Here is a 22,086-nt window from a genome sequence, read left to right as displayed (position 1 = left end):
TGTGGGATGTTATAGATGATCGATGGCGTATTTCCGCCCACGAAGATTCGATTTCATTGGCATTGTATGTTTGAACCAAACTGATATTTTTATTTTCCTTTGTCCAGGCCCACCCGAAAATGGGCAGCAAGGTGGGCCCCTGGATAGACAGCAGCGTGGTCCACGTGGTGGACGACATGGATAAAATACAACATCATATGTAGGCCATCATATAAGGGAGAAAAAGAGAGAGAGAGAGAGAGAAACGTGAGAAGGGGAGGAACCCCGCCACTATGGGCCCTCCCTATGCAATGCATACATCAAATGGGTCCCACCACATGTGGGCCCTTAAATCATCAAGATCAATGGTATAAATCCTATATCACCCACCGATTCTGCTTCTTTTAGGCTCCATGAACTCCTTAGCTCCTTGTCTTTGACTTTGATGGAAGCAGTTGGAGGTTGGAAGGCTAGGATGAAAGATGTGGGGGTAGGAAGGTGGGCCACACTAGGCTCCTCTCTTTGGAAAGCCATGGACGGTTGCTCTCTTGCTTGGGAGAGAATGGTTTGAGAGAGAGAGAGAGAGAGAGAGATGATGTAAGGTATGGGTGATGGATTGAGTGATGGGTGAGTGATGGGTGTACTTTGAAAAGGGATGGATGGAGAGAGAGAGAGAGAGAGTTGACTTTAGGGGTTGCTTGTACTTTGGGAATGAGATATGTACTTAACATGATTGTGTAATTGATGTGACATGTTCTCTTGGTTTTGCAAATGCGTGGCATTTTTCCTTGAATGGAACGCGGGCCCACATCTTCCATCCTGGGTATCGCATCGGCACGCGAGATGCGGCGTTGGAACCGCGGCGACGGCGCGGTCGCAAGAGTATAAGTCTCGGATCAAGCCGACTCACATCGACAGGATATAACTCAGGGTCACGAGCAAATGCTGATTATACATCACAGGTTGCCATAATTAGACCGGGAGGACCTCGGAAGCTTATAAAATGGTAACTTTTAAGATATGAGCCTTATAGAATGTGGTGGCGGATGCACTCATCTGTCAGCCATGAGGTTTGGTGGCACAGATGATGGTCCGGGAGTGAAAGATACTCGAGGATGTAGCAGAGTACGACTTCGAGTTTGGTCTACAGTCTTCCATCGTTCAGCTATCGAGCCTGTCATTCAACCCTCTCTTGTCGCAATGGTAATTGAGGCTCAGCAGACAGACGAGTCGCTATAGGTTATCGAGCAGAGGCCGCATCCGTAGAGCAGTCACACTGGCAGATTGGTTCCGATTGTGGACTTCATTTCAGAGGCCGATTGTGTGTTCTAGACGTGTCAGAGTTGTGTAGAGATCTGATGACTGAGGCACACCGATCGTGACTTACTATTCACCTGGGTTCCATAAAGATGTATCTCGATATGAGGAGGTAATATTTCTGGTCAGGGATGAAGCGCCAGATTACCAACTTTGTGCTGAGTGTGACACATGCCAGCGTGTCAAGGTCAATCACCAAAGACCCCCTGGTCTCTTACAGCCGTTGAGCGTTCCAGTGTGGAAGTGAGAGCATGTATGCACTGATTTCATCATGGGCTTGCCGAGGACTCAGCGTAGTCACAATGCCATCTGGGTTGTCGTCGATCATCTGATGAAGTCGGTGCATTTTTTCTGATTCGTGCGACTTAGACATTGGATCAGCTTACGAAGATATTCATAGAGGAGATTATGAGGCTGCACGGCATTCCCATTTCAATCGTTTCTGAAAGACTCGAGATTCACGTCTCAGTTTTGGAGGAGCTTCTAGTCAGCTATGGGGTCCGTCTTGCAGCTTAGTACCACGTATCATCCGCAGACCGATGGGCAGACCAAGAGGGTCAACCAGATTCTTAAGGATATTCTCAAAGCTTGCGTGAACGACTTCGTGGGTAACTGGAATGAGCATCTATGCCTGGCTGAGTTCGCATACAACAACAGTTATTAGGCGACCATTGGCATGACTCCTTTTGAGGCATTATATAGCAGACTGTGTAGATCTCCTAATTGTTGGACCAAGGTTGGAGAGCATCGTCTCCTAGGTCCCAAGCTTGTACAACAGTCATCAGAGGTAATCAACATCATCAGTAGAGGATGCGCACAGCCCAGAGCCGGTAGAAGAGTTTTGCTAATCATCAACGACATCCCCTGAAGTTTTCAGTTGGGGATAGGGTGTATCTCAAGGTCTCGCCCATGAAGGGCATGGTTCGATTTAGAGCAAAGGGCAAGCTTACCCCGAGATTCATAAGACCTTTCAAGATCACCGAGCACGGTAGGCGCCGTGGCCTACAAGCTTTCCTTACCTTCTAAGTTATCTGGTATCCACAACATCTTCCATGTTTGCATGTTGCGAAAGGGTGGATCAGACATTGTTCTTGTGATTGATTGGTAGCCTCTTAAGATCCGTGAGGATGCTTCTTATATTAAGCACCTGATTCGCATCCTTGATCAGAAGGAGCAGGTTCTCCTGACCAAGGTCATTCCCCTAGTGAGGGTTCAATGGGGTCATCATTTTAAGTAGAGGCATCTTGGGAGTGTGAAGCAAAAATTAGGGAGCGTTATCCCCATTTGTTCAATTGAACGATTGATTGTATTATGATATGTATTGCCTTGTATTAATATATATATATATATATATATATATATATATATATATATATATATATATATATATGATAATGTTTATGATACCCATCCATCTCTTAGCTAGCATAAGGACCTTGGGCACCCATCATAGGATAGATTATAGTGGGTCATGCCTTGGGAGTAATGATGGTTAAATGTCCACATTATAAGAGCAATTTTGGCGACTCGCGACCTATAGGTTGCATTTGTGATGATCCTTAAGTTCCGTCCTATAAACCCGGCTTGATTTAACCCGAAACCTATGCCAATGCGACTGCATCGTCACCGCGGTTCAAACGCCACATCTCGTGCGTCAATCTAAGTTATAGATTAAAAGATGTAGGCCGTGCATCATTTGGATCGATGATCTTGATTGTGGGACCCACCTAGCATGTGCATGCCCCCTTAAGTGATGACATCATCTACTCCATCATGACTTAGCTAGCCCAGCTAGCCTAACCTAGCCCCTAGCCCACCTAGCAATTATAGGCTTCTCTTCTTAAAACTAATCATGACTCCCTCCCTCCCATGAGTAATGATAGTTTTGCTTCTCAAAAACCCATCATTACCTACAAACCCATCATGAGCTTCCAACATCTCCCCATACCCCTCTCTTCTCCCTCATTCTTCACTCCCCCTCTTTGTTAGAGAGCCTTGGACGTCCCACCATTTTCAAAAATTTTAGCCCTCTTTTCTCCAAAATCCCCCTCAATCTAACCCTTGAAACCTCATCTCAACCGTTAATCCATAATCCTTGGAGCTAGAGGAGCTTGGTGGTAGGAGAAAGCTAGAAGATATTTAAGGTGGGTGATCCTCTAGAGTAGATTCTTGATTCTTTTCTTTCTAGATCTTTATCTTTCCTTTTTGAGAGCTTGTGGGGCCCATCAATCGATGGTGGAGGTCCCCCATGACTCCATGGGTGTGGCCAATAGCCCACCTTGTGCATGCATGATCCATTAATGGGGTCATTCTCTATGGGCCCCATCATGGTAATTTTCTTGATTCATGGCATGATTTGGGTCATCTAGACCCTAGATCCATGGTGGGGGTGGCATCCCCACCTTAGATTTTGATTTCTAGGCCCATGCATGTGTAGATCCAAGATGTATCTTGATATAATGTATGATATGTGGTTGTGATGATGGAGAGGGACTCAATAGTGGTGGAGCCCCTTCTCCTATGGCCGAGACCTTTTCTCCCTTCCTCTATTAGTATTTCTGATGTGTGTGGTCCATCTAGTGAGCCAATGACATCCAGACTGTCCAGCAAGGTGGGATGCCCCTTGCTGTCCATTCTTTGGACATTGGGTGTCCCACTTGCTGCCATTTGATGCATGAAAGGTGATTTGATATGGGATCTTGGTTTATGGGTTTGTGGGGCCCACTAAGGTAGGCCATACCATTATTTATGTGGGGTATTTCCCCTTGTCTAGCCAGTTATGGACAGAGATGTTCAACCATATCTTGCTATCCAGAAATTTCTGGACTGTTTTCTGGACTAGTGTTGTTGATCTTTGGCTTGGGTTTTGGCTTTGCATGTAGGCTTGTTTTATCCCTATTGAAGGTTGATTCTTGGAGGTGTGGACCCCACCTTAATGTATGTCGAATCCCATCTCCAACTGTCCTTGAATGGATAGCCAAAGGACTAGGCCTAAAAGGTGGGACGGTCTAAATTTCTAGACCGTCCAACCCTCTGTATAAAGGGGAAAACAAAAGTATCAATCTGATTTTTAGGGATGATGGGCCATTTTTATGGACCCCACTTTGTTGTGCTTTGATGGGAACATGCTCACCACCCTCTTTTTTTTCCCCTCTTTTGGGCAGGCATGGGCCCACTCCATTGGATGTACCATGCAAGGATAATAATAAATTTCTAACTGTATATTTTATTGTACAACCTTGCTGTCCAGAATTTGGTTTCATGTTTGTATGAGTTTGTAGCCTCCCTCTTTACCCATCTTGTGGTCCACCTTGTTGGGACCCTCCACAAGTGCATGTGAGTCATCTAGATCACTCATTCTTGGGCTTATTGGAGCTAAGATAGCAATCCCTGCTGGACGTTCCAGCTGGGCTGGCAGCCAGCAAAAGGGCTAGCCATCCTCCCTTGTATGGCCCACCTTGATGATGTGTTTCACCATGTCGTTCCTCCCTGGGTGTGGCCCACTGGGACATGGTCCTCTCTTTGGTGGGAGGTCCCCAAGTGGGGCCGACCTTAGTGTTGTTTTAGGTCAGCCGTCCAGGCCATTGGACCGCCCAACCCATTTGGGACGCCCAATATTTTGGGTTGTTCTAGACTTGCAGTCCAGCATCAGGCCCACTTGATTATGTGTTGTATCTTCAACCTCCCATCTAATGGGGCCCACTATGATAACTAAGGACCTTTATAAAATTTATATTCTCCCAAATTTAGCATCTGATGGACTTTAGTAGGCCCAGGAAGTTAGGTGGGCTGAATGTCCTGCAAGGCCTTTAAAAAAAAAAAATCCTGCATGTAGCTGAAAGTTGTGAGGTTGTGAGGCCCACCAGAAGGAGAGACTTGTGTACATACACCATGCCTTCATTTCCAAGATTTTTAGGCTTACTTAGTGCCTTCTGAGGCCCACTTCTAGTTAATTAATGAGGACTAAATATAGTCTAGATTTTTTTGGGCCGTCCAACTGGCCCAGGTGGGTTGGAACGTCCAGCTTTGGCACAGTTCTTGTGAATGCGCTATTTTCATCTTATGCTGATGTGGTTGAGCCCTTGATGCCCATCTATTTTTAGCCAGTTTTGGTCTGATATTGTAAGGCCCATTTTGACCCAATTTGGATATGCCTTACCTATGTACTTGGGCATATGGGCTGCCCATTAGGTTTATCATAATGCATGAATTCGGTGGCCATTATACTTGGGCCATGATTTGCCCCTTTTGGGCCCATGTTAATGTATATAGGCTTTAGGCCATTTCTTGAGGCCCATCATGTAATGTGAGATGTATGTATTACTGCCCATTTCATTTTTATAGTTGTATTCCACAGGCCTTGTCTTGGCTAGACTCCTTGATGGGCTGCCTTCGTGGGGACAATGGTGGTTGAATGTCCACATTGTGTACCCCTCTAGACCCCTTTGTTAGACCCACTCTCATCTATTGGTGGTTGAATGTCCACCTTAGACCTTGATTGGGCCCATTCTCATCTATTGGGCCCGTAGTATTTCTTACCTAGACTTTGTGAGCTACCCCAAACCGTTGGGCCCCCACTATCGGTTATATTTCTTCCATATCTTGAGGAATTGCCTTTATCTTCATGATTCATTCCCATGTACATCACATGTATGCTTGATTGAGGAGTGATTGATTATGATATGTGCCATTGGGCAGGTTGTTTATGGGACTCCCTGAGTGGTGGAGTTGCCCTACATGAGCGCGTTGTATGCGCAGGACTGATGCATGGTTGATTGGTATGTTGCATATATCTCACATTTTCATGACACGGATTATTATTCGCCCTAGCTTCATCAGGGTCGTAGCCTCCATAGGCACATCGTGGATGACCAGGTTTGGACACCAGAAATGTTTGGTTCTAGCATTGTGGGCATGTAGGATGTTCTTGGGTGAAAGTCCCAGAACCTTCATGGTACTAGGAGATGCTCCAACGTCAAGATCGAGTGGAAAACATGACCGCCGGTGTTGTTACCATTAGGCTGCGCTTCCCACTTTATCATGGTCGGTTGGAAGGAGATGTGGCCTTATCCACCCAAGTGAGGGGGCTATAAGCTAGGCTGAATTTGATCAGCTCGTAAATGGTTCCGCTACTAGCGAGCCTTGTAGGTGTTGGCTTACCACAGGTGGGTAATGAGGTCTCTTATGCTCGCTATATTGCACGGCTAGGGAGGCGGCAGTTAGTGTGGAGTGTATTTGACCTCGATGATTTTCTAGAGAGAAACTGTACTAATATGTGGATATGATATGAGGATGAGCATGATTGCATTGCAATTGGATATGGCATTCGACTATATAGGCCCTGCATTGCCTAACCTTGGGATGGTTGATATCACTCCTACATGGTATTGCATAGCCTTGTTACGGCTGTTGGTATTCATGGTCTCGCCAGCATTTTCCGTATACTCTGATATTGCATACTTGGCACCTGTACCGCTCACACTTAAACCACCCTCTAAGCTTTCTATAAGTTTATGCACGATTGATGCATGTAGGTGATTCTAAGCCGTAGCAGGAGCAAAAGCGTGCCGTCGTTCCTTTGGAGTTTTGCTTTATTGTCATTATATCTTTCCCTTTTGAACCTTGTATTATAAAAGTTTTTATTTCTAGTGGATTTTGTACTGGTGTTCTTATAGTTATTTTCTGTGGTTATGATCTTGGTTATGCTGATTATGAAACAGACTTATGTTATAAAAATCCTCCTTACAGGATTCAAGATCGAAATCTGGTGTATGAGTGCTAAGAGCTGAGAATGGAGTACTGCGGAGGTTGTTGGAGCCAGATTCAACGATCGAGAATTTTGTGAGACTGGTTTCCAAGTTTGGGGTGTGACAAAACACACCCTTAATCATGTGATATAACACAAACATAAATTAAAACACTCTTGCCTTTGATATACATACATAAAGTGAAATGCATGATAGTCCACATGACACAAGATGTTTGACAACATTTGACTTCAATTTCATATATGCCATCTACATCATGGAGATAGATGGCTTGGTTCTCCCGATGCCTTGCTGCAAGGTGGACCATGTAAGTACACTTACAGAAGTGGACCATGAGTAAGACCAGTTAGGGTAGCAATAGACCAAGTTTGGGCTGGGCTGGGCTAGACACAGACACTTACAACCAAGGCCCAAGCCAAACCCATTGTCTCAAAAAAATCCGTACAAAGACCCGAGTACCACCTCAGGCAGAAACCGTTAAGGATCAAATTATGAAGAAATTAGACGAAAATTAATTAAGTACTAAACTAAATTAATTAGTAGATTAGCTTGAACCGCTTTCTATATGAACTGCAAGACCCAAAACTAGTAGAATCGCTAACTCTACATTACCTAAAAACCTAGGAGAAATCTCAAAACCCAGTTGCTCTCGGGAGCACACTGAAACTCCGTATCGGACCTGGACCGCGCGTCGAAAGTCCGATTACCGCGAAACTATACGATTATGACCGCCTTACTGGGCTTGACAACCATCTCGGGAATCAAGTCCAAATAGTATCCAGAAATGCACAACTTGAGCCTGGAGCGAAGTGTGTGAGAAACGCGAATATCTTTAGAAAATAGACTCAAACTTAAGTGAATTGGGTCGTTCGCTTGCAGGCCAAATCTAAGGTTTCAGACCGTCAGATTCTGACCCAACTACACCCTCGGATCAGGAAAATTTTCCTACACATGTCAGTGTACTTGTGGCCCTGATCGAGTGACGATAGCCGTTGAACTGAAACTGGTCCTCCGCGGTCGATCTACAAACCCGATCGGACCAAAACTTTAACCTGGCATAGATCCATTGCCAGGGAACTTTCTCCGGACCGTATGCAGGAAATGGACCTCCAGATGAGCTCCGTTGGCCCGAAACAGACAACTTTTGACTATAACCTAAGTATACCATGGCCCTAGGGCCATTGTCATCAGTTCTGGGCCTATATAAGGGCCTTAACCCACCCTTCTCTCATTCCATACGAAATTCCAAATCCTAGGAGAGAAAAGAGAGAAAAGAGAAGGAAAGAGTGAGGAGAAGAGAGAGAGAGAGATAATTGTTGGGATTCGTTCCTGCCACTCCACGTGCTGAATCATCTCTTCCGTGTCGCTATACCAATTATTTCGACTCCATTCTTGGGTAAGAAATCCTAGCCCTAATCTGTATTAGGTATTCAAATAGAGTAAATGGTGTAATAACTAACATATTTCATGCTATAGGTTGCCGTTATGTCTTAGACAAAGACGTAGTGTTCAAACTGAGTACGATACGAGTTTACCGATGAAAGGTGCAGACTATAAACGTTTAGGTTATAATTTTCAAGGCTTTCAATGTCAGTTAATGATTTATGACTGACTTGATTGCTATCACATATGCTTAGATACGATATTTCCGCGTATTACACATATATATGAACTATGTTGAAAATAATGCATTCCATATGTTTGTTGAAATGTTTGTATAAATATGAAATTATGATTTGTGCTTGCCATGATTATTGATTGAGAATATATGATTGTTGTACGTGTGACAACTCCTTTGTGAAAGGATTTGCCCTAATACATGTTATAACCAAGTTATATCATGTATGTCGAAGGTGTAGCTTAAGTGTTTGATAAAATGTTTGAATGAGTAATTGTTTGATAAAATACATTTATTAAAGGTGTTGAGATAAGATTCTCAACCACCTTAACTATATGCATTGATTTCTTTATGTAACCTCAATCCAACTACGTGATTTAGGTACGAAATGCATATGTGTGATAATATGTTTATTCTGTATTTTTATGAAATGCTCAAATGATTTCAATGCTTGAATTGTTTGCTCTATACTGTTATGACTACCATATGTGAATGCTATTATCTTGGATTGTGATTGGGACTACGACGTAGTCTAGGCATTTGGTAACAGATTTCGTTAGAGTGGTCGAATTGGTTCCGCCACCAAGGACACGTTCGATGAATCCGAGTCGTACGGTGATTATCGACAGTGGTTAGGCCACAAGGAGTGCGTATGCGCTCCATGTCGATTAACTTAGCGTGCGCTCGTACCAATCGGACTTGTCAAGTAACCCAATTGGCCTAATGTGTGTTTACCATGTATGGACACTACTGCCTGAATCTAAGGTACCACTTACCAGTGCAAAGTCCGTTTAACCTTGGTACCACGATCTGCTAAGACTTATGAGCTGGGCATGGTGGTGTATGGGACACCATGGCTGAGCTGTCGGCCTAAGATGGGGTGACGAGCCTCCCCGTGACCAGTGAGCAACCTAAACTCATGGGTCGAATATGGTGGTGTATGGGACACCATATTCGAGCTGTCGGCCTACGCTAAGGTGACGAGTCTTCCTGTAGTGACCTTGAGTATAAAATAGGCCTACGATCAGGTGACGAGCCTCTCGTAGTGACCTCGAGTGTGAATTAAGCCTACGCCGAGGTGACGAGCCTCTCGTAGCGACCTATAGTGTAAACTCGCGAACTTGCCTATCGTATGTAATTAACTAGGATTGACGACCCTAGATGGATCATTGTTTGGGGCAACAATATAAAGGGAGGTACCTTAACTTTCCAAACCTGTTGTATGAATAGGTCTAATTAAGAACTTGGCTAATCACGCACATGCACCGCATTGCATGTGACTTTGGCATTGGAGTTGAGCACAGCAAGAGTGTTGCATGCGCGACCATGAGATGATGTCACAGAGAGAGTGTAGGTGAGGGCATACATCATTATCGCATCTCATCTTTGTATTAACAAGAGTACTTAGGAATGCTTGTTGTATTGCTTTATCATTACTGCTTGACTGAATTGATAACATGTTAACCTTTGCCTTATAGCTCCACTGAGTTGATCACTCACTCCCACTCTGGGACGGTGTTTTAAAACACCAACCAGATTCTGTTGTAGTTTCAGGTGATGTCGAGGCTTATGAGGCGGAGCCTGACTTCTATGATGATGAGGAGAAATTCTCCTATCTGCAACTCTCTGGCGGGTCTATGTAGATCTGGAGTTGTGTCACCGGGGCTATAGAGATATGGATTAGATGACATTACAATTTATTATTTTGTATATTTTGGAACTATACATGTAATTATTTAACCTGGTAATACGTTTATACTCTGGGGACTTACAATCACTTATATGCTTTATATACTTATCATAGTCTTCAGCTTGCGTAATTTCAGTATCTCTAGAGTATGATATGCTGATTTGATATAATCTCATTTATGTTTAATGTAGTAATACAGACAACATTTAATCATCATTTTCTATGTTGCATAAGTGATGCGTTGGGCTGGGCTAGACACAGACACTTACAACCAAGGCCCAAGCCAAACCCATGCCCATCACGGCCCTAATAGAGAGGCCTGATCCCATACCCCAAAAATTGGTTGGAATAAGGCCCAACTTATTCATACCCCAAAATTTTTAAGATCCTATGTCCAATTCGAATACTCTAATCTACCCATTGATATGTGGACCACACAAGCCAAAAAAATATACATTTTAGAAGAATGAAACCAATGAAATGATGAGTTGCCTAATGAGAGATTGGAATGACATATTTGTAGGGTATAACACTTTGGTCCCGTTAAAATGATCTTATCACAAGTCCGACCCAAAAATTGGGCCATGCATGAAGGCCCAAGCCCAGTACATGGGTTAAGTGAGTAGGTCGAATCCCAACCCAAAGCCTGCTCTGGTGAGCTACCCGACTCATTGCCACCCTTAAGCTCACTTATCCGTGGACCACATGAATGACTTAGATCTCACACTTGGCATGTTAGCATGTGCGAAAATAGGAGCTGTGTTTAGAGCTATACACGAGTCGATCCGAGTCAAGCTTGGCACAGCTCGGCTAGGCTCGGCCAGTAGTTAATCTGTAGCGCCCCGGATATTTGGGGGGCCGAGTAAATACTCAACTCTTGATATCCTGGGTGTTACTTATGCTTTGCGGAAGCGGGTTATATAGTTTGTTTTACTTAGCATGTAAGCATTCGAGAGATTTACAATGGACTATGTGACGTACCCTGGATTAAATGCATATTTTAACTCAAAATACAACTAATAAGAAAATGTATATATCCAGTGTACAAGTGTACAGGACTACATCCTAGCAAAAATACATGTAGTTCCAAAATACAAAACGTATTGGCCTAAAATCTCATCATTGCTCCTAAGGTGACCTACAGCAGCCCGCCCAACAACTAGATGTATGAGGACTCTTCCTCCGAGTCTGTGTGCACCTCCTCAAACGCATCGAACTCCATAGTACCTGCATCTATAACAGTATCTGGTTAGTGTTTTAAAACGCCGTCCCAGAGTGGGAGTGAGTAATCAACTCAGTGGTTCCATTAACTCTAAGTTACACATGTAATCGATTCCACTAATACAAGTAATGATAAAGCAACTTAAACACCCAGTTCCTAAATACTCTTGTTAATGTACATATATGATGTATGAGATGATGCATGAACTCACAATCTAACATTCCCTCATAGCGACTCCAACTCCTTATTCACAAATGGCCAACACTCTGTAACACCTCGGTTCCCGAAACCCAAGTACACTGCTCGTGTTCCAAAAACCCGAGCATTAACCTTTGAAAACACCTGAATTCCATGTACATTTTTTTCTTTTTATCAGAGTTAACAATTTTAGTGGATTAAAAATAATTCAAGTATAAGAGGGAGTCTAAATATACATAACCAAGATTTCAAGTGGTTGCCCAAAAAAACTTATACAAACCAATGTCTTAACTTATTATAGAACGTGACAGTACAAACTTAAACACAGATGAAATTAAGAATAGAAGATTGCAAAATTGTCAGGCTCCTCCTATTCCACATAATCACCGACATGTGCATCCCCTACGTGTCCTGCACACCGGATATGGTTTGATAACGTCAATTGGCTATCCCAGTGAAGTATAACCCCCTAGATTTATCGTCTTATCAAGATAATTAAGCTTATTTATCAAAAACAGTGTATAACAATTATTTCACAATGATTATCATAGAATTCAGATAAGGTTCATGTTCATCAAATACGCATTCATCAGATAAATTTCACTAAGATAATTTTGTTTAAATGCATGGATGCATGTATATGCTAGATTAACTACATGGAAAAGGCCATATAGACCACCCGGGGTAGATTAACTACCTGGAAAAGGCCATGTAGACTGCCCACAATAGATTAACTACCTAGAAAAGGCCATGTAGACTGCCCGCGGTAGATTAACTACCTAAAAAGGGCCATATAAACTACCTGTGGTAGATGAACTACTTGGAAAAGTTATAATAATATATAGATCACCGAAGGAGGACTACTCACCCAAAAAAGTACACAAAGGTATGTTGAAGGAGAACTAACTACCCGAAAAAGACCATGATAATATATAGATCGCCCAAGGTGGACTAGTCTCCCGGAAAAGTACTCAAAGGTACGCCCAAGGAGGACTAGGCACCCGGAAAAGTCCACATGCCATGAAAATGCATGATTAGCCCAACCATTATTATTCCAATTTCAAACAATCATTCTAAAAAAGCTCAAAGGTCACTATGAGGGGTTTGTCACCCAGCATAGGCCGACAAATCAGGCATAGTGTCTCATTCCACCATCCCCGTCTCATGAGACTAACAATTGGGATGTTTAAAGGTAACCTACCCAACTAGTGGCCAATTATAATTCTACAAGTGAGACTTATCATCGTAAGGTTATATAAAGATGGTTCCTTAAAGCCACGTAGGGTAAATATTACGTCAAGCCAGAAAGGGCGAACATACAATTAAAGCAACATAACGCGCCTAGTCGGTCGAAGCCATATATGGCAGGATATAGTGAAAGGGATTGCCAAAAGCCACAAAGGCGCAACGATTCATTAGATGATAAGTCCACAACAAATAAATTTCATTAAATTTATTAGACAGAATGGCCACTAGTTCAAGGACCTCCAAGCATTCCATCAAGTAATCATGGATGATAAACTAAATTATGTATAATAATATCAAGATATCACATGCACATCTAAAGCATACATTTCAAATTAGGTTAGAGGCATTTAATTCACATCGAAACCAATTAATCAATTATTTTAAGGAATCAAAATCAATAAAATCAATCCACTACATTAAACAATTAATGAGATAAATGAATAAGGAAAAATAGCAAGGCTAATTATCAAGATGTGGGAAATTCGGAAAAAAAAAAACCAGTACATCGTCATTTAAAATATTTGCGACGGATAACATCCGTCGCTAATATGAGAGCGACGGACCTCAAATCCCTCGATCTCTACTTGTTTAGAATTAGCGACGGATTTGGTCCGTCGCTAAAATATCTGTACAAATTTATGCCGTTAGATTTTTTATTTTTTATTATTTTTATTTTATTTTTTAAAATCTTACACCTGATAGTCATTCAAAAAATAATTCACACGATTGTTTAATAAGAATCCTACTCACAAAATTGCTAACAACTCATTCAATAAAGAGGAAATGGCCTGTGGGGCCAACCCAAACAGCAGTTCCCCCATAGTTTCAAGTCGGACGTGAAACATGGAATTACTAAGAGAGTTTGGTTGTCGCTGTCTCACCTCCACTATGGTCAACACACAAATGGTTGACGGAGCATAGTACATGCCTCGATCCCATCATACCAAGAATTAATCGCCCATGGTGGAGACTCTCTAATTGTTGCCCAGTCGGACTTTAGCAACTCTTTTGTATGGTGCTCGCAGCCATTCGAATTACGGCATGAAACATTCTTGTCTGAGAAATCATCCATGTTAAAAATCAGATTAACTCAAAGTAACACTAGTCTGCCTCAAAAACAGTTGAAATTCCATTACTGGTCACAGAACCCAAAAAAGTAAGAAAAAGTACAAAATAGCAAGCCAAAAAGCTGTGCATACTACTAAAATACCAGCTGGTAGTTTCATAACGGAAACATATTCACAGAGTGATGGTAGTGGTGGTAGTTGTGGCAGTGGTAGTAGTAGCTCAGCAACAGCAGCAACCATGATAACAATATTATGAGGTCAACAAGTGAAATAGATGTTCATGTCACACTGCATAGAACACATGATATCCTACCTACATAAACAATTGAAGGTAACAAAAATCATACTTTTATTTGAAAATGGATGCCCCAACAGGAAGGATCATAAACTCCTATAAAATATAAAATATGAAATATAAAATAAAAATAAAAAAGAAACACAGTCGAAAAGATTGTCACTTTCACAACAACACTTCTCATAACATATTAAGATTGTCATTTTCACAACAACACTTCTCATAACATATTATTTGTTTCAACCATACCTGCATTGCCAGCTTATTGCCTGCTTGTGATCCTCCATTGATGGCATTAAATGCAGGCACGGGCAGAACTAGAGTTCTGTTCCCAACAAGTTTGGCAATGTGCTGCATGACAGAGAGTGAGACTTGACAAACATACTTTTTGTATGTTCTGAACCTCCCCAGTGCTCATGGAGCCAATAGGCCTGCCAATAGTGAAGACATGCTTCCTTTAATCTGCAAATAGTGAAGACATACTTTTTGTATTTTCTGATCATACGAAAAGAGAATTCGTGAGCTGTACCAGGGCATGATCTGAACCTCCCCAGTGCTCATGGAGCCATAGGCCTGCCATAAACTTCTGAGGACCGTCATACTTGTAGCTCCTACCTGCATTCAAATCAAAATTCGACTCAATAAAATAGATGGCTATGTTTTTTTCTTCCGAATGTTTTAAAAACTGGAATTAAGTAGTGAAGCATAGTAGACAACTGGCGAGTTTTGTGGTTAAAATAACCTTAGAAAACCATATTTCTAGTGTTTTGGATGTCAAGCCATCAGATCACCCCAACTTTCTACCTAAACAATCCAATTCAGCAGGAATATGCTGATACAGTCACCTGATGTGATTTCCATTTTCAATGAGTTTTTAGTTAGTCAATTTTTATTTTTATTTTAATATGAAAAGTAAAAATGAGAAATCCTAGTTGATTTACGCATAAAAACTACTTTGAATATGTTTTTTGGAGAGGAATGATCATATATATAACCATAGAATGCCCAAACGAAGCATGTCCTGTTGCGATTCCTGCTTTGCATAGAATGTGTGAAGGACACCCAAGCTGTCAAAGAGGTGGGTCCCATCCTGAAGATCAGTTGGCCCACACCATCAGAATGAACAGTTGGTGATCTGATCTAATCTAAAGGTATGAACCCAGCCTGAATTTTGTGCCAGGAAACACAGAAAGAGCCCACCTTGTGTATGGCTTGGATGTCCTACACATTTGGCACGTTAGTGGAGAGATGGTGCAGATTAGTAAGCTTACCATGCTATGGTTGTAAATAACTATTCCTCTTTTTTTACACTTCCTACTTATTCACTCTCATTTGTGCCTTTTTTCTTGACAGAAGTTACATATAGATCCACAAATCCGTAGTGTGGAAGAAAGATAGCCCTCTAGCAAGTGAAATCCTCTTTCATTGTTTCATTAGACTGATGTTAGATTTCACATTTCCTCAGTACCAAACCATAACTTTAAATTGTGAATTTTGTACCCTCAACCTCAATGTAAAATGCTCAATGTCATCACTTCTAGGGGAGGAGTCGACTACAGTCTGCAACTCTTCTAATTTATTAGATAACTTTGGTTTGCAATAATGATTATCACCAGCTTAGCCTTCTCCCAGATATTTGGTGTTGGCTTCACCCACCAATGCACATATTTTGGCTTCTAATAATAAACTAAAAAAATATCAAAAATTTCCCACTTCCCATCTAGTCTCACGGCACTGCTTTACATTTTAAATATCGACTTTTTCCAACTTTTCAGCATTTCGTACTGCACTACTTTACATTTTTCACCATTTCAACAGATTGACCAAATTGCGATTTTTCTGGAATGTCTGGTGAACAGACCTCTGCTTCAGGCCATTTCAGGGCAATTGACTAATCCAGCCACCTCATGAGTTCGATTGCCAGTCTGATTTGTGAAATCTTTTATAACAAATACCAACCTGTAATTAGAACACAGACTGTACCTTGAATGAAACAAAGATTTCCAACTCTCTCAGTTGTTGGGGTTTATTCATGCCAAGAATATGATGCTCCTTTGCATATAACTCTAGAAGATCCTTAACCTGTTTGGAAAACAATGCATTCAGAGTGAACCTGAATTGTTGTTGTGGTTGATGGTTTGCATATAAATGTATTCAAGCTAGATCATCCCACTCTCAGCCCCCAATCTAGTTTGAACATTGAGAAATTAGTAGGAACGATCACATACACCCACAATCGACAGAATGGTACTATCAACCTTAACACAAATGCCAGGTGTTAAGTGTGTACAACATCCAAGCCATGAAACAGGTGTGCCAAGAAGATCATCTGGCATAAAAATTAGATGAGTTCACTCACAGGCAAGCCACAATATGTTGAATTGGATCATCAGCAGATATGAGTTAAATAGTCCACTGTTTTCCCTATGGTGCACTGACCTGATTTGAATGACATAATCTTCATGGTTGGGGCCCATTTTTTCAATGCTTTGATTTGACCCACATTTGACACAGTATGCATGTCCTGCATGGACAGTAACTTACCAACCATTGAGGCATATGTTATCACTAGTAACATAACAATGCCGAAAAACTCAGACAAATAGTATCCAACATATGCTAGAAAATGTGAGACAGATACCATATGACTGGAACTCTCCCCACCAAGATAATCAATTACAATGATCAGGTTGAAAGGTAACTCGAGGAGCTGGAAGCAATAGCAAGACAACCAGTTCCAGAATGATATATTATCTTTTTCTATATTTCCTTCTTTTCTCAAATCCAAAAGCAGATGGAAAATTGGATACTTTAAATTCTGAATTCTTCTATATATATATTTGTAGTTCAGGCCTAGCAATGTATAATGGTAATGTCTCCTAAGTTTTCGTTTTAATAGATGTCAGACCTATTAAGATGAGCTAATCCCTCTTAAACTAATCATTTGATGAACTTTCAAAACAACTGATGATGAGTAAGTTATGCTAATTGAAAAATCTGCTCAAAAAAATCACACATGAAATCTTACAATGCAAATCAAATGTGAAGCAAAATCACAGCATGTGCTGTGCTTCAATGGGCTCATGCAAAGAAATGCAATTTGTCAAGAGCGAGCAACGTAGTAACCAGAAGAACCAGGTCTAATGCAAGAACTGGAACAGAGAAACCTATATAAGCACCAATGACAGGTTGAGGCAAGTTATAAAAATAAAAATAGAAAATTTAAAAACCACCATCTTTAACAAGTTGACTTTACCTGTGTTTTCACCGTCTCATCCACACTTAGAATAAGACAAACTGCTTCAGTTGCAGCATTTATAGCATTAATCTGTAAAAGATGGTTTCCATGGTCAATAGTTAATAGTGAAATTCAGTTACCAGTTAACAAATTGAATGTGAGATTGACCGTACCTTTACATTCAATTCATGCCAAGCCAAACAGTGTTCGCAATCCCAATTGGGTAGATGGTTCCACAGCTTCAACATTTGTCCTTATTTGTTGTCCTGAAAATAATATCCACAGTTAAAAATCCAGTCACAAGACTCACAACCATGACTTGTGATGCTGTTTTTCGAAGATGAAGAGCGATTAAGGGTAATCAGCTGGGAAAATAATACAGAAAGAAGAGATAAACATGACAATGGGTTCAGAAAGCATGCAATATATTAAGAAATTATTTCATGAAGAGGCCATATGCTACCACAAAAAAGTCAAGGCAGATTGGTTTTGAAGAAATGGGGCGGTCCATGTAGTAGGATCTGAAGAAAAGAATATAAGAGGGAAAAAAAAAAAAAGTAGATTATCAACAGCATAATACAGTTCAATAGAGATATCGACTGACATAATAGGTGCTGCTGACAATTTTGAAGCATGATAAAAAATGCAATAAAACCAAATGAAGTAAATGAAGGATGAGAAATATGATGAGGAAAAAGAGTACCAGATACATAATTCATAAACTTTGATTTCTGTTCATGGTTGTACTGCTCAATCTCAGATTCCTTTGATCCTTTCTCATCTAAACATGCCGAGCCCAAACCATTAGGAGAAGTAATGAAAAAAAGAAAGAAAAGAAAAAAGAAAAAAAGAAGAAGAAGGTACTTCTCAATAATTCTTGTAAAAATAGACTAGTGTCAAAAGCCATGCAAACCTTCAGTTCTGTGTACTTATCATGAAGCTTGGAGTAAAGCAACTGCATCTCCATCTACATCAGAAATTAGAAGACCTTCGTAAAATAATAATAATAATAATAATAATCAAGCAGTGAATGCTGTCACAAGAATGCATGTAGCATGCAACCACTATGGTACCTACACACTTGTACAGATCAAGAGTAGTTGTACCTAAACTATACAGTATGGGTAGGAATACGGGATATGGCATGGTTATGGCTATAGCCACATGCTGCTATTTTTTAAATTGAGCAGTCTCCATATCCACATCCATGCCAAGGTATGATAATGTGTCCATATGGGTATGTCATTCCGAAAGGAAAAGGAGAAAACAGGCTCCCATGAACGGTCACAATCATATTTTCCAGAACAGAACCCAGCCCTAGAGCCCGTCCTAGTTCTCAACCTAGGAACCACCCAACTATGCACACTACCTGTCATAAACAGCCTTCAGAATCTGCATACTCCAAAACAACCTTAAACACCCATCTCTGTCCACAGTACAAACTACAGCTCATTCCTTCCCCAACTTCAATCCTATTACACATCCAACCTCAAAATCTGTCCCAAACAGACCCTCAATCAGTTCTTAAATTAGCCAACTTCCAACCTATAACCTGCAGTGCAATTACCATCACCTTTTGAATTTAAAATGGCTTTGTCCAATTGCAACCCAATAACAATCCACCAAATTTCCAAAATTTGTCCATATTCCAGTCAAATCTTTGCCCCCATCTAGTTCCAAAATTAAATGCACACACATAGCTGGACATCTTTTAGTCCTAGGATGGAAGGGGAAGATCAAAACAAGCTTTGGAGGAAGATGATGCAGCAGATGCAAGTGGTAACAGAACAGATAGGTGCTATGAATAGTATGACAGATCCTATGACAGGTTGAGTGGATGATCTAACAGAACAGATGATTGTTATGAAGGATGGTAAGAAAGGAAACTCCAATCCATGTATAATGGAGTATCTAAGAAACATCTCAATCTAGAGGGACAAGTCAAAATAAGTAGTGTATCTTAGATGCGAATGAGATCCAGGCCATCCATCAGGTGAGCACCTCACTTAGATGCCCCAGGCCAAAACCAAGCAGATCCATTCATCAACTGGACAGTGCATGTATGAAACCAAATACCAGTTTAAAGGCATCCCACAATGGTATTGAAAAATGGTTACTTCATAGCTGTATCAGCAGCTATAGAAAGTAAATGGTCACCATCGTTATACAATAGGGGGCATATCAGTCACTATCCCAAAATGAAATTGGCTTGAACCAACCTGCCCTCTTAACTCCTGGAGGCTTGTTGAAATAGGACAGTTGGATACTTCTTTAATTTCAAGTGTTTAATAAATGTCCACCATTCCCATCACAATATGGCAGGCATTATAAACTGAAAAGGTGCAGAAAAAAATACTAATATCAATCAGAATTAATGCACATGAACTTTGAGCAGAGGACATGCATTTGTAAAAAGTGGGGGGCTCATGACTTAGTAGTCCTTGTTCAACTAATGAACAGTAATGTGGGTAAGAGATTCTCAAAGATTTTGCTGTTTGGAAGGTCACTAAGAATCCAACATCTGGCCCTTTTCCCCCCTTGAATGTGGACTCTCGCTTTATTTTTTGCTAACCTCCTATTTTCAGGTCAAAGATCGAAGGGTTGGTATTGTTCCAGCAGGAGATATTGGGGAATCCCCAACCCATGGTGGGATCCATCAGTCTGGACCACCAACACATGAGCCCCACTTGTAAGATCTCAAGAAGTTGTGGCTCTTTTGGCAGCATGGATCTTAGGCAGTTAGGAATTAGAATCCAGGATTCTCAATCCAAATCATGTTTGGCAAACCCCAAAATCCTGGATTTCGAATCATGTTTCGCACACCCCAAAACAGCCCCTTTCAAGATCAATGAGAAAAGGTGGTGTGCAATCAGTATTGAGATTGAGAGAGATTGAGAGAGAGAGAGAGAGAGAGAGAGAGAGAGAGAGAGAGAAAGAGAGAAAGAGAGAGAGACCTCACGGTCATGAATGGCCTTCAACCAAGCTTAAGAGAGAGAGAGAGAGGGCGTGCGTAGGTAGGGCGTTCGGCAACGGTAGATCTGTGGTGGAGAGATCAGAGAGAGAGAGGATAGGGTGCGGCAGAGAGAGAGAGAGAGAGAGAGAGAGAGAGAGATGAGACACTGGAATTAGGGCAATCTCTCTGAACGCCCTAATTGAAATGACGAAACCAAGTTCTGTGGGCTATCCACACTCTCCATCCATTTTGAGATATCGTTCTAGGGCATGAGCGAAAGAATGAGGTAGATAAAAAGCTGTAGTGGACCCCACCACAGAAAACAGTGGAGAGAGTAATTCCAACCGTTGAAACTATCCAAAGGCCCAGCATAATGTTTATTTAAAATTCACCCTGTTCAAAAGTTTAAAAAGGCACGGAAGAAGGGAAAACACAAATATCAACTTGATCTAAAACTTTTGTGGCCTTTTGAAGTTTTTAACGGTGGGCGTCACTGTCCCACTGTTTTCTGTGATGGGGTCCAATGGAGCTTTGGATTTATCTCATTCTTTGGATATTGCCCTAAAATGATCTCTCCAAATGGATGGAAGGTGTGGATACAGAACATACATCATGATGGGGGCCATGGTGCTTGGTGACGTCACTTCAATAGCTAGTCTCACTACTACCCCTAACACCAGCCCTGTGACTGGTGGTCGGTGCTCTGTGGGCCCCAACATGTTGTATGTATTTATCCATTTTTAAAGATCATTTTAGGATATGATTCCAAAAATGAGAGGTATATATATCTCAGGGGAACTATACCACATGAAAACAATAGTGATTGAATACCCACCATTAAAATCCTTCTGAGGCCCACTGTACTGTTTATTTGACGTCTAATCCGTTTATTAGGTCATACATACCTAGATGAAGGGGAAAAACAAAAATCATCTCAATCCAAAACTTTTATGGCCCCCAAAATGTTTTTAATGGTTGACGCTCATTCAACAATATTTCCTGTAATGTGGTTTATTTTAGATTGGGATATACCTCATTTTTGGTTTCATGCCATAAGATGATCTTTAAAAATAAATGGAAGGCATCGATAAAACACATATATCATGGTGGGGCCCACAGAGCACTGACCACCAGCCATTGGCTGGTGTCAGGGGGAGTAGCCAATCAGTTCCCCTTATTTATGGTGTGGTTCATTTAATCTTTAGATATGGTTCATTTTTTGGATAATTCTCTAAAATGATCTCAAAAAATGGATGAACGATGTGGGTTGATCCCAAATTTTCGGTAAATCCAAAACCCAAGTGGACCATAAAACACAAACATCAGCTTGATCCAAAACTTCTATGGCCTCCAAGAATTTTTTTACGGTAGAGGTTCAATCACACTATTTCCTATGGTCTGGTCCACTTGAGCTTTGGATATGCTTTTTTTTGATTCTTTAGACCTCAAGTAATAAATAAATAACGGTGGACCCTACAAAGTTTACTCCGGTA

The 22,086-nt window shown here is 41.2% G+C and overlaps 1 protein-coding gene across 9 annotated transcripts; it reads right to left on the bottom strand.

Moving 5' to 3' along the window:
• Positions 1–14,440: 14,440 nt before the first annotated feature.
• Positions 14,441–19,788, bottom strand: LOC131243267 (uncharacterized). Of its 9 annotated transcripts, none has more exons than XM_058242484.1 (6): positions 18,344–19,788; positions 17,814–17,906; positions 17,659–17,730; positions 16,386–16,484; positions 14,932–15,017; positions 14,441–14,833 (listed from the first exon to the last, which is right to left on the bottom strand). In XM_058242484.1, exons 2-6 carry the CDS (start codon positions 17,886–17,888, stop codon positions 14,698–14,700), a joined length of 468 nt encoding a protein of 155 aa, XP_058098467.1. In that variant the 5' UTR covers positions 17,889–17,906; positions 18,344–19,788; the 3' UTR covers positions 14,441–14,697. The 9 variants fall into 9 exon arrangements, 6 of the variants coding, with proteins under 6 accessions (XP_058098467.1, XP_058098465.1, XP_058098466.1 ...); XM_058242482.1 differs by having other exon boundaries at positions 17,814–18,421; positions 18,554–19,788; XM_058242483.1 differs by having other exon boundaries at positions 17,814–18,607; positions 19,010–19,788.
• Positions 19,789–22,086: the final 2,298 nt, after the last annotated feature.

Source organism: Magnolia sinica, chromosome 4 (genome assembly GCF_029962835.1).
Source record: "Magnolia sinica isolate HGM2019 chromosome 4, MsV1, whole genome shotgun sequence".
NCBI classification, from domain to species: Eukaryota; Viridiplantae; Streptophyta; class Magnoliopsida; order Magnoliales; family Magnoliaceae; genus Magnolia; species Magnolia sinica.
Note: the sequence above shows the minus strand (reverse complement) of the source record. Positions and strands in the feature narration are given on the sequence as shown.